Source organism: Callionymus lyra, chromosome 4 (assembly GCF_982586985.1).
Source record: "Callionymus lyra chromosome 4, fCalLyr1.hap1.1, whole genome shotgun sequence".
Taxonomy (NCBI): domain Eukaryota; kingdom Metazoa; phylum Chordata; class Actinopteri; order Syngnathiformes; family Callionymidae; genus Callionymus; species Callionymus lyra.
The window spans coordinates 37,673,575-37,685,595 of NC_141821.1; the positions used below are offsets into that span (position 1 = coordinate 37,673,575).

General features: G+C 38.2%; 1 protein-coding gene across 1 annotated transcript in view; it reads right to left on the reverse strand.

Moving 5' to 3' along the window:
* Positions 1–430: 430 nt before the first annotated feature.
* The window catches only part of fgf11a (fibroblast growth factor 11a), a 47,633-nt gene continuing 36,042 nt past the window's right edge, over positions 431–12,021 (reverse strand). Inside the window, exons 4-6 of the mRNA XM_087790152.1 lie at positions 7,622–7,725; positions 1,199–1,397; positions 431–665 (exon numbers count right to left, since the gene is read on the reverse strand). Of these exons, the coding sequence (XP_087646278.1) occupies positions 523–665; positions 1,199–1,397; positions 7,622–7,725 (446 nt within the window). The 3' untranslated portion in view covers positions 431–522. The remainder of the gene's footprint in view (positions 666–1,198; positions 1,398–7,621; positions 7,726–12,021) is intronic.

Consider the following 12,021-nt stretch of genomic DNA (forward strand, 5'->3'; position numbering starts at 1 on the left):
AGTGGTGGCCCCTCGTTTAAGGGTCGAGAGATTGTGATCAGCACCCGGACTCTATTAAGCCGCAGCAGCAGAGGACGGCTAGAAAGGGGGTGGGGGGTTCTTGTGCCATAGAGTGGAAAATTGAGTCTGTGTCACAAACTAATCAAAAGCTGAAGCAGAAAGAGAGTTTACACACACACATGGACACTTGCCGACCTGCACAGATGATGGAGAACATATGCCCTGGCTAGCATTAGCTAGAGGAGACCCATTCACCCAAAAATATCATTGTGTTTTCCGCAGCAGGGATTGAACCACACCAATGGTCTGTAGTTTGGACCTGGAAGACTTTGACTCATCTCTGTGTGGAGTTATTGCTTTAAAGTTCCGACTCATCCCAGAGGTTACTGAAGAGGAAAGAAGGTGGCTGGTGTGGGTGAAAAAAGGGGCTTAAATCTTCCCGCAAAAAAAAAAAAAGGAACGTTGGTATCCAAATCTGCCGGAATTCCTTTTGACCTCCTTCTAATGCCGCCCTGATGAGCGCTAGGAAGTTGAGGTTTTCGTTTTACTTTGAGGGTCTTTCTTGCCATTTTGGGGCACGGGTGAGTCACTGAAGGACTTGGGTGTTTTCCTGGGTGGACTCTGCTCCGCTACGTCATGCAGAGAGGGCTCTCTGTACATGGCCACTATGGGAGGACAACGTAGAGTTCAGAAAAGATGCAGAAAAAAGAGAGTATTATAGAAGTGAGAAAGTCAGGATTTGTAAAGCTTTTTCTTTTCTTTTTCTGTTTTAATGAAACTCCAATTAAAAGTTTTGAACAAACTTTCTACCAACATAGAAACATTGACAACAACTAAAACATTTCTTTTTCAAACTGTCAGTTTGGTGAAAGTTGTTAAAATACATGAAATGTTTAAACACCAAAAAGTGAATCAATGTAATGTGTAATATTTCATTATATACTTTATAAACTATTTAATTTAATGTAGTTAATAAAAATAAATATAAAACGAATACCAATAAAAGGAAGAAAAAAAATGTACTGGAAAAAAAAGTTGTAAGAAAAGTAACATTTTTAGATAGCTGTCGGAAACATCTATAAATTGTCAATTTAATAGTATTATTTTGACCTCATAGTGTAGATGGCCTCCCAGGCCAAACTTTTTCCACGTCTAGTATACATCAGGTAAACAAAATTCCGCACTTGCTGTTTGATACCTTCGATGAGTTTAGGCAGGAAATGGGCCGCGCCTTTGGTCTTCTTCACACGGTTCCCCTTCATGACTTGTCCGTCTCGGTTGATACCGATGTACCAGGCGCGACCCGACTGGGTCTGTCTGTAGAGGATCGAGGAGTAGGTGACGTAATAGTTCTCAAACACGCACTCCTTGAACTTGCATTCCGGAGTGAAGTGTTCCTGAAACCCACAGAATTAAAGAGTAATTAAACATTTATCGGAGCTGGACGGTTCGGTCCAGACCTAATAAACTCAAGGAACCAACATTCTAAAGTGAGACCAAACTCCAAACAGACTGCAACATCAGTCTCTCTTTCAACTATTGAGAGATAATTTGGAATACGTATCAAAAATGACCTGACTCTCTCACAACTCACTCCTTCCTGGTGGAAACACATTTCTTCTGATCCAAATCAATGTTTTGTTTTGTTTTGTTTTTATTTACAGATGTGTTATTAACAATTAAACATAAATGCAAAACAGCTTTTCAGCTTGGACACTACTCTCCATATGTGGTGACATTCAAAAGAGAGAACTCTTTAATCTTACTTTTAGCAGATTTTACTTATTTTTTATTTTTATTTTAAAACTATACTTCTTAAAGGCCAATGTGGACCGTATATTTTTTACTTAAACATACTATCAAATAGTCATATATACACATGTGCAATTTATAGTGTGTGTGAGAGAGAGTTTAATAGTAGACAGGAGAGAGTTTGATTGTACATGTGAGATAGTTTGATAGCAGATGTGAGATATTTTTGATAGAATATGTGAGAGTTTGATAGTAGATATGAGATAGAGTTTGATAATAGAAATGAGAGTTTGATAGTAGATGTGAGATAGAGTTTGATAATAGAAATGAGAGTTTGATAGTAGATGTGAGGGAGTTTGATAGCTAGTGTAAGAGAGTTTGATAGAATATGTGAGATAGTTTGATAGCAGATGTGATGGAGTTTGATAGCAGATGTGAGGGAGTTCAATAGTATATCCCATTCTTTCCACTCCCTGGCAGCGTTTTGCATGTATTTAAAGGGGCTGTGATACTATTGATGTTGTGTAAATGTTTGCCAAAATAATAATGCCAAAAGAATATTTTTAATAGCACCCAGCCGTACTTCAAAGAATGTAAAAAAAAAACGTGGACGACACAAAGTAACCAACAGATGTGAGCCAAACGCTTATGGCCTCATGCCACTGTTCACGTAACAACATCATCGTGGCCAAACCTTCACCTTTGCCATTTTGTATTGACCCTATGGTAGGCCTTGTGGTGTTTGACCACACACACTCACACACACACTGTGGGACATCCCTCTTGTTTCTCCTCTGTCATAGGGTAACCTTGTGTAGGAACAAACCAATTTGCAGGATTGATTTGGGGCGACGACGTGACAGTGAAAAGACCTGAATAAGGACTTTCTCTCCTTCTCTCACTCTCTCACCTCCATCTTCTGCCACCGCAGGCGCAGCGCTGCAGCATTAACGTCTGCCTGTATCCATCGCGCCGCACATAAACAAGCTCATTACAACAAGTGAATCGCCCATTTGTTAATTACAGTCGTACGCCCAGACAGCCCACACGTTTGCTCCGAAAGGTCTCTTAGTCTGATAGTTCTCATTAGCTGTGTGTGTGTGTGTGTTTGTGTGAGACAGTGTGAGACAGTGTGTGTGTGAGACAGTGTGTGTGTTTGTCTGTGTGCGTGTGTGTATTGGCACTCATCACTCAGCCAGATCTAAACTACACTCAGATCTGCGAATACGCCGGCTTGTGCTTCTTCATTAATCACTTAATGGAGTGTAAACAAATCTGCTCTCCAACACAAGCATGGATGCCACAATCAGCAATAAACCTTTCCATGAGTTTTAGACTTTGTCTACATGGAACTGTTAAATAAAAAATGCATCATAAAGATGGATCTGTTTTAGCCTTTCCAGGTACGGACAGTGCCGCATCGTAGTTGTGAAGCCACATCCTGAGCTTTATTTTTTTATGTGTCAATGACACTTCAAAGAAAGGTTTGGGTAAAAATGTCTGCCGAAGTGGACCATTCATATATATAAAAATAACAAATACAAATTCTTGGATAGCAGATGTGAGAGAGTTTGATAGTAGATGTGAGAGTTTGATAAGAGATGTGAGATACTTTAATATAATGTAAGAGGGTTTGATGGCAGAAGTGAGAGAGTTTGAGAGTAGATGTGTGAGAGTTTGATGGTAGATGTGAGAGAGTTTGATGGTAGATGTGAGAGAGTTTGATAGTAGATGTGAGAGAGTTTGATGGTAGATGTGAGAGAGTTTGATAGTAGATGTGAGAGAGTTTGATGGTAGATGTGAGAGAGTTTGATAGTAGATGTGGGAGAGTTTGATGGTAGATGTGAGAGAGTTTGATAGTAGATGTGAGAGAGTTTGATGGTAGATGTGAGAGAGTTTGATAGTAGATGTGAGAGAGTTTGATGGTAGATGTGAGAGAGTTTGATAGTAGATGTGAGAAAGTTTGATGGTAGATGTGAGAGAGTTTGATGGTAGATGTGAGAGAGTTTGATGGTAGATGTGAGAGGGTTTGATAGTAGATGTGAGAGACTTTGATAGCAGATGTGAGTGAGTTTGAGAGTCGATTTGAGAGAGTTTAATGGTAGATGTGAGAGAGTTTGAGAGTAGATTTGAGAGAGTTTGATACTGTGTAAGAGAGTTTAATAATAGATGTGAGAGAGTTTGATAGTAGATGTGAGAGAGTTTGATAGTAGATGTGAGAGTTTGATGGTCAATGTGAGAGAGTTTGATGGTAGATTTTAGAGAGTTTGATAGTAGATGTGAGTGAGTTTGATACTGTGTTAGAGAGTTTGATAGTAGATGTAAGAGATTTTCATAGTAGATGTGAAAGAGTTTGATAGTAGACAAGAGAGAAAATTATAGTAGGTGTGAGAAGGTTTGAAAGTATTTGATAGTACAGTATTTGTTAATGCATGATGTCAACACTAGCCGGCAGCCTGCAACACTTTCTGTGTCTAAACTATCCACACAGAGCAGGAGAAAGTCAGTTGTCTAATGCTACAGCTAACACAAACACCTGTTTTTTGAGATCAATTGTGTAGAAACTGAAAAGAAGTCAATCCTGGATTCAGCACGTTATAATGACAGAAGAGGTTTCTGGAACCTATAAGGTTAATCCAACCGCTTAAAGCCGAACATGTTTATTGATCCACTCGGTCATTGGGGAGTCTGTGTGCATGGAAGCGTGTGTGAGCCTCGGTTTGTCAGAGATGAGGTTTGTGTTCAGGATGAAGTTAGGGTCTGGTGGTTCAAAAGTAAGGAAAAGTAAAAAATAAGATGTGTTAATTAGATCTCATTAGACAGCTGATGAGGTATCATGATACAGTTTCTTCATTTTGACCACTAGATGGTACTTTCTGCTTTGTAATCTTTAGTTCTGATTTACAATTTATTTGATTTTAAAATAATGAAGAGACTGTATCGTGATGCAACATCTATATTTTCATGACAACATACTTCATAAAAAATCTGGGGGAATCAAACCATCAACCAATCTGTTTTACCACAATGTATTTTTTTTAACTTTAACAGGATTCGTAGTATTCAGTTTTTTTTATGATCAATAGGATTTCTTTTTTTAAAGAAACATGTTTTTTCTAGTGTTTACACGAATCACATAATGCTGTCATGCATGGGTGCGTCCATGTGTGCATGTCTTCTCATGCGTGTCTGCTGTTGTGACAGAATAACATGACGGATCCCTTTTACATCTGTGGGGGGCTATACAGCACCAGCTGACACACACACACACACACACACACACACACACACACACACACACACACACACACACACACACACACACACACACACACACACACACACACACACACACACACACACACACACACACACACACTCCAGTGTGACGGATGATCAGCTGCCGACCTCATCACTCACTTGCACATAGAGAACAGAGAGAGAGACAGCAGCGGGTGAGAAGGAGAAAGAAGACAGTTGGATAATCCTACGGTTAACACACACACTCACACACACAAGGTTGTTCATCTGCCGTGTTCAATTAAAAAGGATGGAGGAGACATTGAAAGAGATTCAGAAGAAAATCCTGGATCAGACCTTGATTGGACGGTGATGGCAGAAGCGAGTGTGAACACTTAAGTAGTGACAGTCGAGACCCTGAAGGTTAATCCGTCGGCTGTAAGTCTGTTTATTGATCACGTTCAAAAGGGGGGAGATGTGTTTGTGCTCATCGTGTAAAAGTTTCTAAAATAAGTTTCTAAATTAAATTGCATTTTACTTTCCCAGAAAAAAAAACTCTTAATTGTGCTAATATTGTGGGGTTAAACTCAAGCTGGCACAGCTCTGAGATCAATATTCATTATCAACTATTTATAAGATTAAAGCACACATAACCACTTCAGTGTTGACTCCAGTATAATCAACTTCAACGCTTAAAAAAGAAAGCAGAGCCAGGATTGTTTTTAAGGTCAATTTTTGTTTTGTTTAGGGAAGCACTTGAGGAAATAAAAGTCAATGTACGACGCCTATACATCATTTTAACAGTGGTCAACGACTTACTTTTAATTTTAACCTTTTTCTTCTGGAATTTAAAGTATGTTCAGGATATAGACATAATCTGTCCTCATCAAACATGTCAGGATTAGAGAGAGGGGCAAAGAAAGAAGGCGGTACATGTTCGGAAGAGTTTAAAAAAATAATAGGATGGTCTAGAAGTGGGGCATTATGATTATGATGTATCTGTCAGTGAATCTTTTAATTGTAGAAGGAGAGTTGTGAGCGGAGCTTGCAAGGTGAAGTGTTTTATAGCATGAATGAAAAATACACACAGCGTAATGAGAACAGCTGGAGCAGTGTGAGGAGAAGAAGGGGTGAAGGGGGTGTCCTCTGCCTCTCACCTTGACGACCAGACTTGAAGCGTATTTTTCTTAAATATAGCATGAGTCTCCACTCATTTTAATAACCTATCAAACACCGAGTGCATTAGCTAGTTTCTGTGTCGGGAAATATGAGTTGAACCTGGCACAGCCCATCGTGCACACCAGCACATGCACACACAACTAAGCCCCAAAATGATAGAACAGAACATTAATACTGAAAAAGGTCAATTAAAAGTGTCTCAACGCAATGGACGGAGGGCCACGGAATATCACCTCATGGGCCGAAAATGTCCCACGGAAGTTCAAGTGTCTAAATTTGAGAAAACAAAGTGGCAAAGAAAGTGCACTCAGCACTGTTTAAACACCAACGTCGTTTTAAAAATATTGTAGTGGTTTGGATTGAACCTACAGACATACCCATCCATGGTTGACAGTATAAAGAGCTTCAAATATTATTTTTCATGAGCTAAGCTGCCAGCGATATGAAATTGGATCGATCTGGCCATGCCTGCTCTAATGAATAAACAGACATTTTAAACTCTGGAAATAATTTTTTAGGTCATCCAGTCCACAGTTGTACTCCCTAAAGTTTTACTTTGTACCAACTTCCCCTGTTAGTGGAACACTCAGTCTGGGTCTGTGAGTCTGGCCCAATTATGTCCGTCCACCTCTGTCAGCTCGATCTACCTGGCTGCCTGTGTTTGTTCGTCTGAACTGAGGATTCTTCCCGGTGGACAGTTATGAGGAAGTGGGTTCGTCCATGATTCTAATGAAGCACAACTGAAACTGTGACTGAGTGAGCCATTGGAACCCTGATAGAAAATAAATGAGGTGCCACAGAACAACTGATGATGTATCATTATACTGTGTCTTCATTTTAAAAGGACACTAGATGGCACTGTCTGCGTTTTAATATTTGACTCTTAACTACTAATTCAGTGAAACTGCATTATTTTCAAAATGAATCATGTATGATACCTCATCAGGTGTTTTATGAAGCCTCATTAAACCATCACTAATGATAACCCTTCTCACCTGACTGACCTTGAAATGGACTGGACATGCAATGATAAGTGAATACCAGAGAAAAAGCGTCTTTTTGTTTGTCTCAGACTTCGGTGTTTGTCTTGTCAGTGTTGTTTTCACCATTTCCTACTGCCTTTGCGAACTGACCAGTATCTTGCGTGAATACAAATGTTGTTTAGTAGCTTGGATTGGAAATCACCCAAGAACAAGTGTGAACAAAGTTTAAAAGCAGAAGATCAAAGTCAGCGATGAAACGGATGGAAGGTTGGAACAGGACGGCAGATTAGAGGAGGGAGAGGACAGGGTTGGACGCTCTGAACAAAAGGTCGCACTGACAGAGATGAAGAGGGAGCAGTAGATGCACACAAGCGAGACGGTAAATGTTGGACTGTGAATGAGACGCAGAGCGAGGGAAGGACACCGGGAGTCGTGCGGGAGAAGCCTTCACTATGATTGACACTCACTGAGGTGTAGAGGTAGCCCTCGCTGTTCATGGCGACGTACAGCCCGGTCTTGACGCTCTGAATGGCAACGATCCTGAGGCCCACAGGAATCAAGTTGAACTGCACTGCAACAAAAACAACAACCCATGTTCATGAGCAGGTGCATAACATGTTCACAATTATTTCCTTTTAATATTATTGAAAATCACTACGTTTGAAATTGAAATTGGTTATGAAACAGGAATAATAAAAGAAAAAAAAACATTAAATTACGTTAGTATTTGTGAATTAATATACAGAAATAGAGCTAACCTTAATATGTGTAATATATGCTATATTTTAACATTTACTTCCTCTTCTATCTCCTTATTTATTTCCATTTTTATTTCTGACTTATTAAACTTTAAATATTTCATATAAGAGAAGGTTACTCTAACCCATGTGTAAAAGTGATGTGTGTTATATAAGAATTATGCGATTATGATACTTATCACGATACAAGTACAATTATATATATTTATATTTTTTTTAATTAAAGAGTCACCGACAAATAGATCTTAACAACATCTCCATTATGACATAAAAAATAATGACAATCTTCATCAAAGATAATTTTTTATAAACGTTTACTTGGTTTGGGTTTGTTTCTAGTTAAAAATAAATAAATCTGTATTTTATACAAATGTAAAAGTTATTAAAACAAATACAGAAATGAAAGTTGAGATAAAAATAGGTTAGACCTCAGGTGTGATAATACACGTTATAATGTCGATCTTTTTTTTTTCAATGCCACAATAATGAAGCTGAAAATTTGTTTTCAAAATTCTTCCTGGCGATCATGAACGAGGCAGTCAGACAGACATATGACGCAAACGCTGATTCTCATGCAGTACTTTCGCTTTGCAGGCTGTAATCAGCTTCTGACCCAAATAGTTTTGATTTCCTCACTCCAGAGAGTTTCACGGATAAAAAATATGAAATTAGGGATTATGAAGCCATAAGTGTGATCAATTTGGGGAACATCTAGAAAAGAAGATGTTTTGTCGTGTTTGTTTGCATCATTCAATGTTAAGGACACATTATTACCCACAACACACTTGGATTTAAGGTGCAGCCAGGGATGTTGTTTATTTTTACTATGAGTAAACAATTTTGCTTAAACTGCCTCACATCTGTCACTCATGTCAAAAGATCAACATTGACCTTCTCTTAAATTCAGGTTAATCCACGCCTCATTTATTCATGCAGTAAATTATATAATATTCTGCCGGTTGAGAAGTTCAAGTATGTTTATGTCTTAATCAGAAACAACTCTATTTCAATTCACTTTACAGCAAACAAACAACTCTTCAATGTCAAAGTCCCGACTGAAGGAAGTAGTATGACGGCAGCATCACAATAATATCCAACTGTGCAACTTCAGGCTAACATTCCTCAACAAGAGGTAAAGATTTACCTTATTTGATCTACTTATGACATATGACTCCTTCCCTTTACACTGATTCTTCATTTTTATATGTCATATTGTTAAGATCTATATGTCGGTGAATCTTTTAATTGTTTACCTTTTCTCAAACATGTGTAACATCTAGGACTAAAATAAGGGCCAGTGGACTCTTGCTTTAGTTCTAACTAGGACAGAAAAAACGGAATTTGGTGTGTCATAGAAAAAGATGATCAGATTTTTTCTCAACCACTATACGGGACAGAAGCAGCCTACTGACCAATACATGTGTGATTTTAAATGAAATAACCAGCATTTACATCCATATTTCTGACATTAAACGTGTTATTTGAGGCATCAAGTTACACAATCGTATTACTGTCAAGAAAAATTCCCAATTCCCAATTTAAAAGTTAAACAGAAATGTGTTTAGTAAAGAAGGAAGTTAACACAGAGAACATAAAATGAATAGAAAATGGAAGGGGGGCGTTGCTGGCGAAGGCATAAAGTAGGTCGTGTTTTCTTTGGCTTCTCCACTTTACGCCGTTTAAACTATTTTAATCAACTTTTATCCTCACCTTTATGCTATCAAACCATCAACAAGATTTGGAACTATGACGAAGAGCAAGAAGAAGGGTCAAAAAGTGCAAGAAACGCGCAATGGTAGTGAAGACGAGTGCCAAGGTTTGATAGTCTGAGACTTCGCTTGAAAGTGTGAAAACGGCAGAAGCTGCTCACACATCCTGCATTATTAGCCTCGAATCAACGCAGGAGGAACATGGAGGACGTTTCGCTGAGTTGGAGAAAACTTTTTCAGCACTGGTGAAACCGAATTGGGTGTTAAGCATCAAACTTTGTGACTAATGGATATTTTATAGAATTGTTTAAATTGCATTCTGGCTGTTCTGAATATAATTTTCTTGCTATATACTGTATATAGTTTTTTTGTTTATCATAGTTAACTGACCAAATCGAAGTTATTTGTTTATTAATAAGGATATAGTGTTAATATATTATTTAAGGGTGTTTTGGTTCATTTTCAATGTTAAAAACTAGGTGATTGATTCTTGTAGGTTTAGGTTGATTTTAAAGTTAAGTAAAATAAGAGGGTTGATGTTGCTTTTGCTCTATTCTGTTAAATAGCCTTAGCCTCCCTGGTTAGTTCACCAGAGCCTGGTGTGGTCCACGGACAACACAGTTCCGCTATCATGGGTTTTTCTTTTCTTCTCCTCTTTGTGGGGGTAGGGGGATACCAAGGGTTGTTCACCTTTTTCTTGTTTTACTTTTGTTTTTGAGCACTCGCTCAAATTTCTGTGCAGCAAGATCCAATATTCTGAACCTATTGGGGGGGGGGGGTTTAAATTAACCCGGTAAAGAAGGCAAAAATATTCTCCCATCTGAAAGGTTTGCATAGTGATGTTTATTTCCTGCAGGAGATGCATATTAAACATTCAGACGCTTTGAAATTGCGGTGTGGATGGTTAGCACAAACCTATAAGTTAACATTCTTTACTAAAGCACATGGTGTGGCAATCTTGATTTAAAAAAAATGTGCCCTTTAACCACATATTAACCCAGATTGATCCAAATGGTCGCTTTATAATTGTGACTGGTGCAATGCCGAATTTTGATAACCCGTAACTGTATTTCTGACCTGTCCACAACTACCTTAATTTCAGGGGGTGATTTCAACTGTGTCTTGCATACAATAATAGATATTCCTTGCGTTCAAGAAATCCACTTGACTCCACAATTGTTTGGAATAACTTGATGAAGTCATTGAATCTAATCGATATTTGGAGGATCCAACATCCGACTCAGAGAGAGTATTCCTTTTTTTCTCCAGTTCATAAAACCTCCACACAGATTTCCTATTTTCTCGTTGACGGCAAATTAACATCTGCAATCTCCTCATCAAAATATTTTAACATTTTAATTTCTGACCACAGCCCAGTCATGATAAACATTGATTTTGGAAGGAAGAAAGAAGCTGAAAAACAGTATAGGGAAAATCAATCTGCAACTACACTTATTGTTAGGTTGAGGCATGAATATAATACAATTCTTACCAACCGACTTCTTCTCAAGATAAAACATAAACACTTTGAACTCGGGGATAAACCTAGTATGAACAATAATACACCCTGATCAGACTGGTTTTATTCCCTGAAGATATTATTTTTTTAATGTGTGCAGATTGTTAAATATTGTCTATCATAAATGGAGCAAAGATTCCAAGGCTGCCAGAGTTGCCAAGTAGAATTGAAATACATGTTGTTAACCTTAAATAAATGTGGCCTTGGTAATAGTTTTGTTTCCCGGGTGGAGATGCTTTATTTGTCACCAACTGCTGCAATTAGAACTAACTCTGACCGATCTTCTTCTTTCAACCTTCAGCGGTTTTCGCCAGGGATGCCCACTTAGCCCTCAACTCTTCGCTTTGTTTATAGAGCTACTTGCAATTGCCATCAGAAACAGCCAAAATATTATTCCTGTACACCTGGGTAAAGTTGATCACCACATCGCTCTGTATACGGACGACATTATTTCGTTTCTTGAGCAGAGTGAAGACTCTATCCTTCTCTTACCTAATATTATTGAAAGAGCTTGTCATTTGTTCGGATACACTGAACTGGCAGAAGAGTGAATGTATGCCATTAGGAAATGGGCTAGACCCGCTGTTTTTGAGTCATCTCCCCGTAAAAATAACTGATCAAATAAAGTATCTTGGACCCACAGTTGATAAACAACCAGATTCTCTGTATGATTTAAATTAAGTTAAATTAATCCATCAACTCCATAGAAATATTGGCGAACACTTCCAATGTCAATGGTTGGTAGAGTAAATACCATTAAGTTGATAACACTGCCCAGATTCCTATACTTGTTTCAAAATATACCAGAATTTCAGCCAAAAATCTTTTTCAAATCTTTGGTTTTATTAAAATGCCCTCGCATTGGTTGGAAACATATTTGC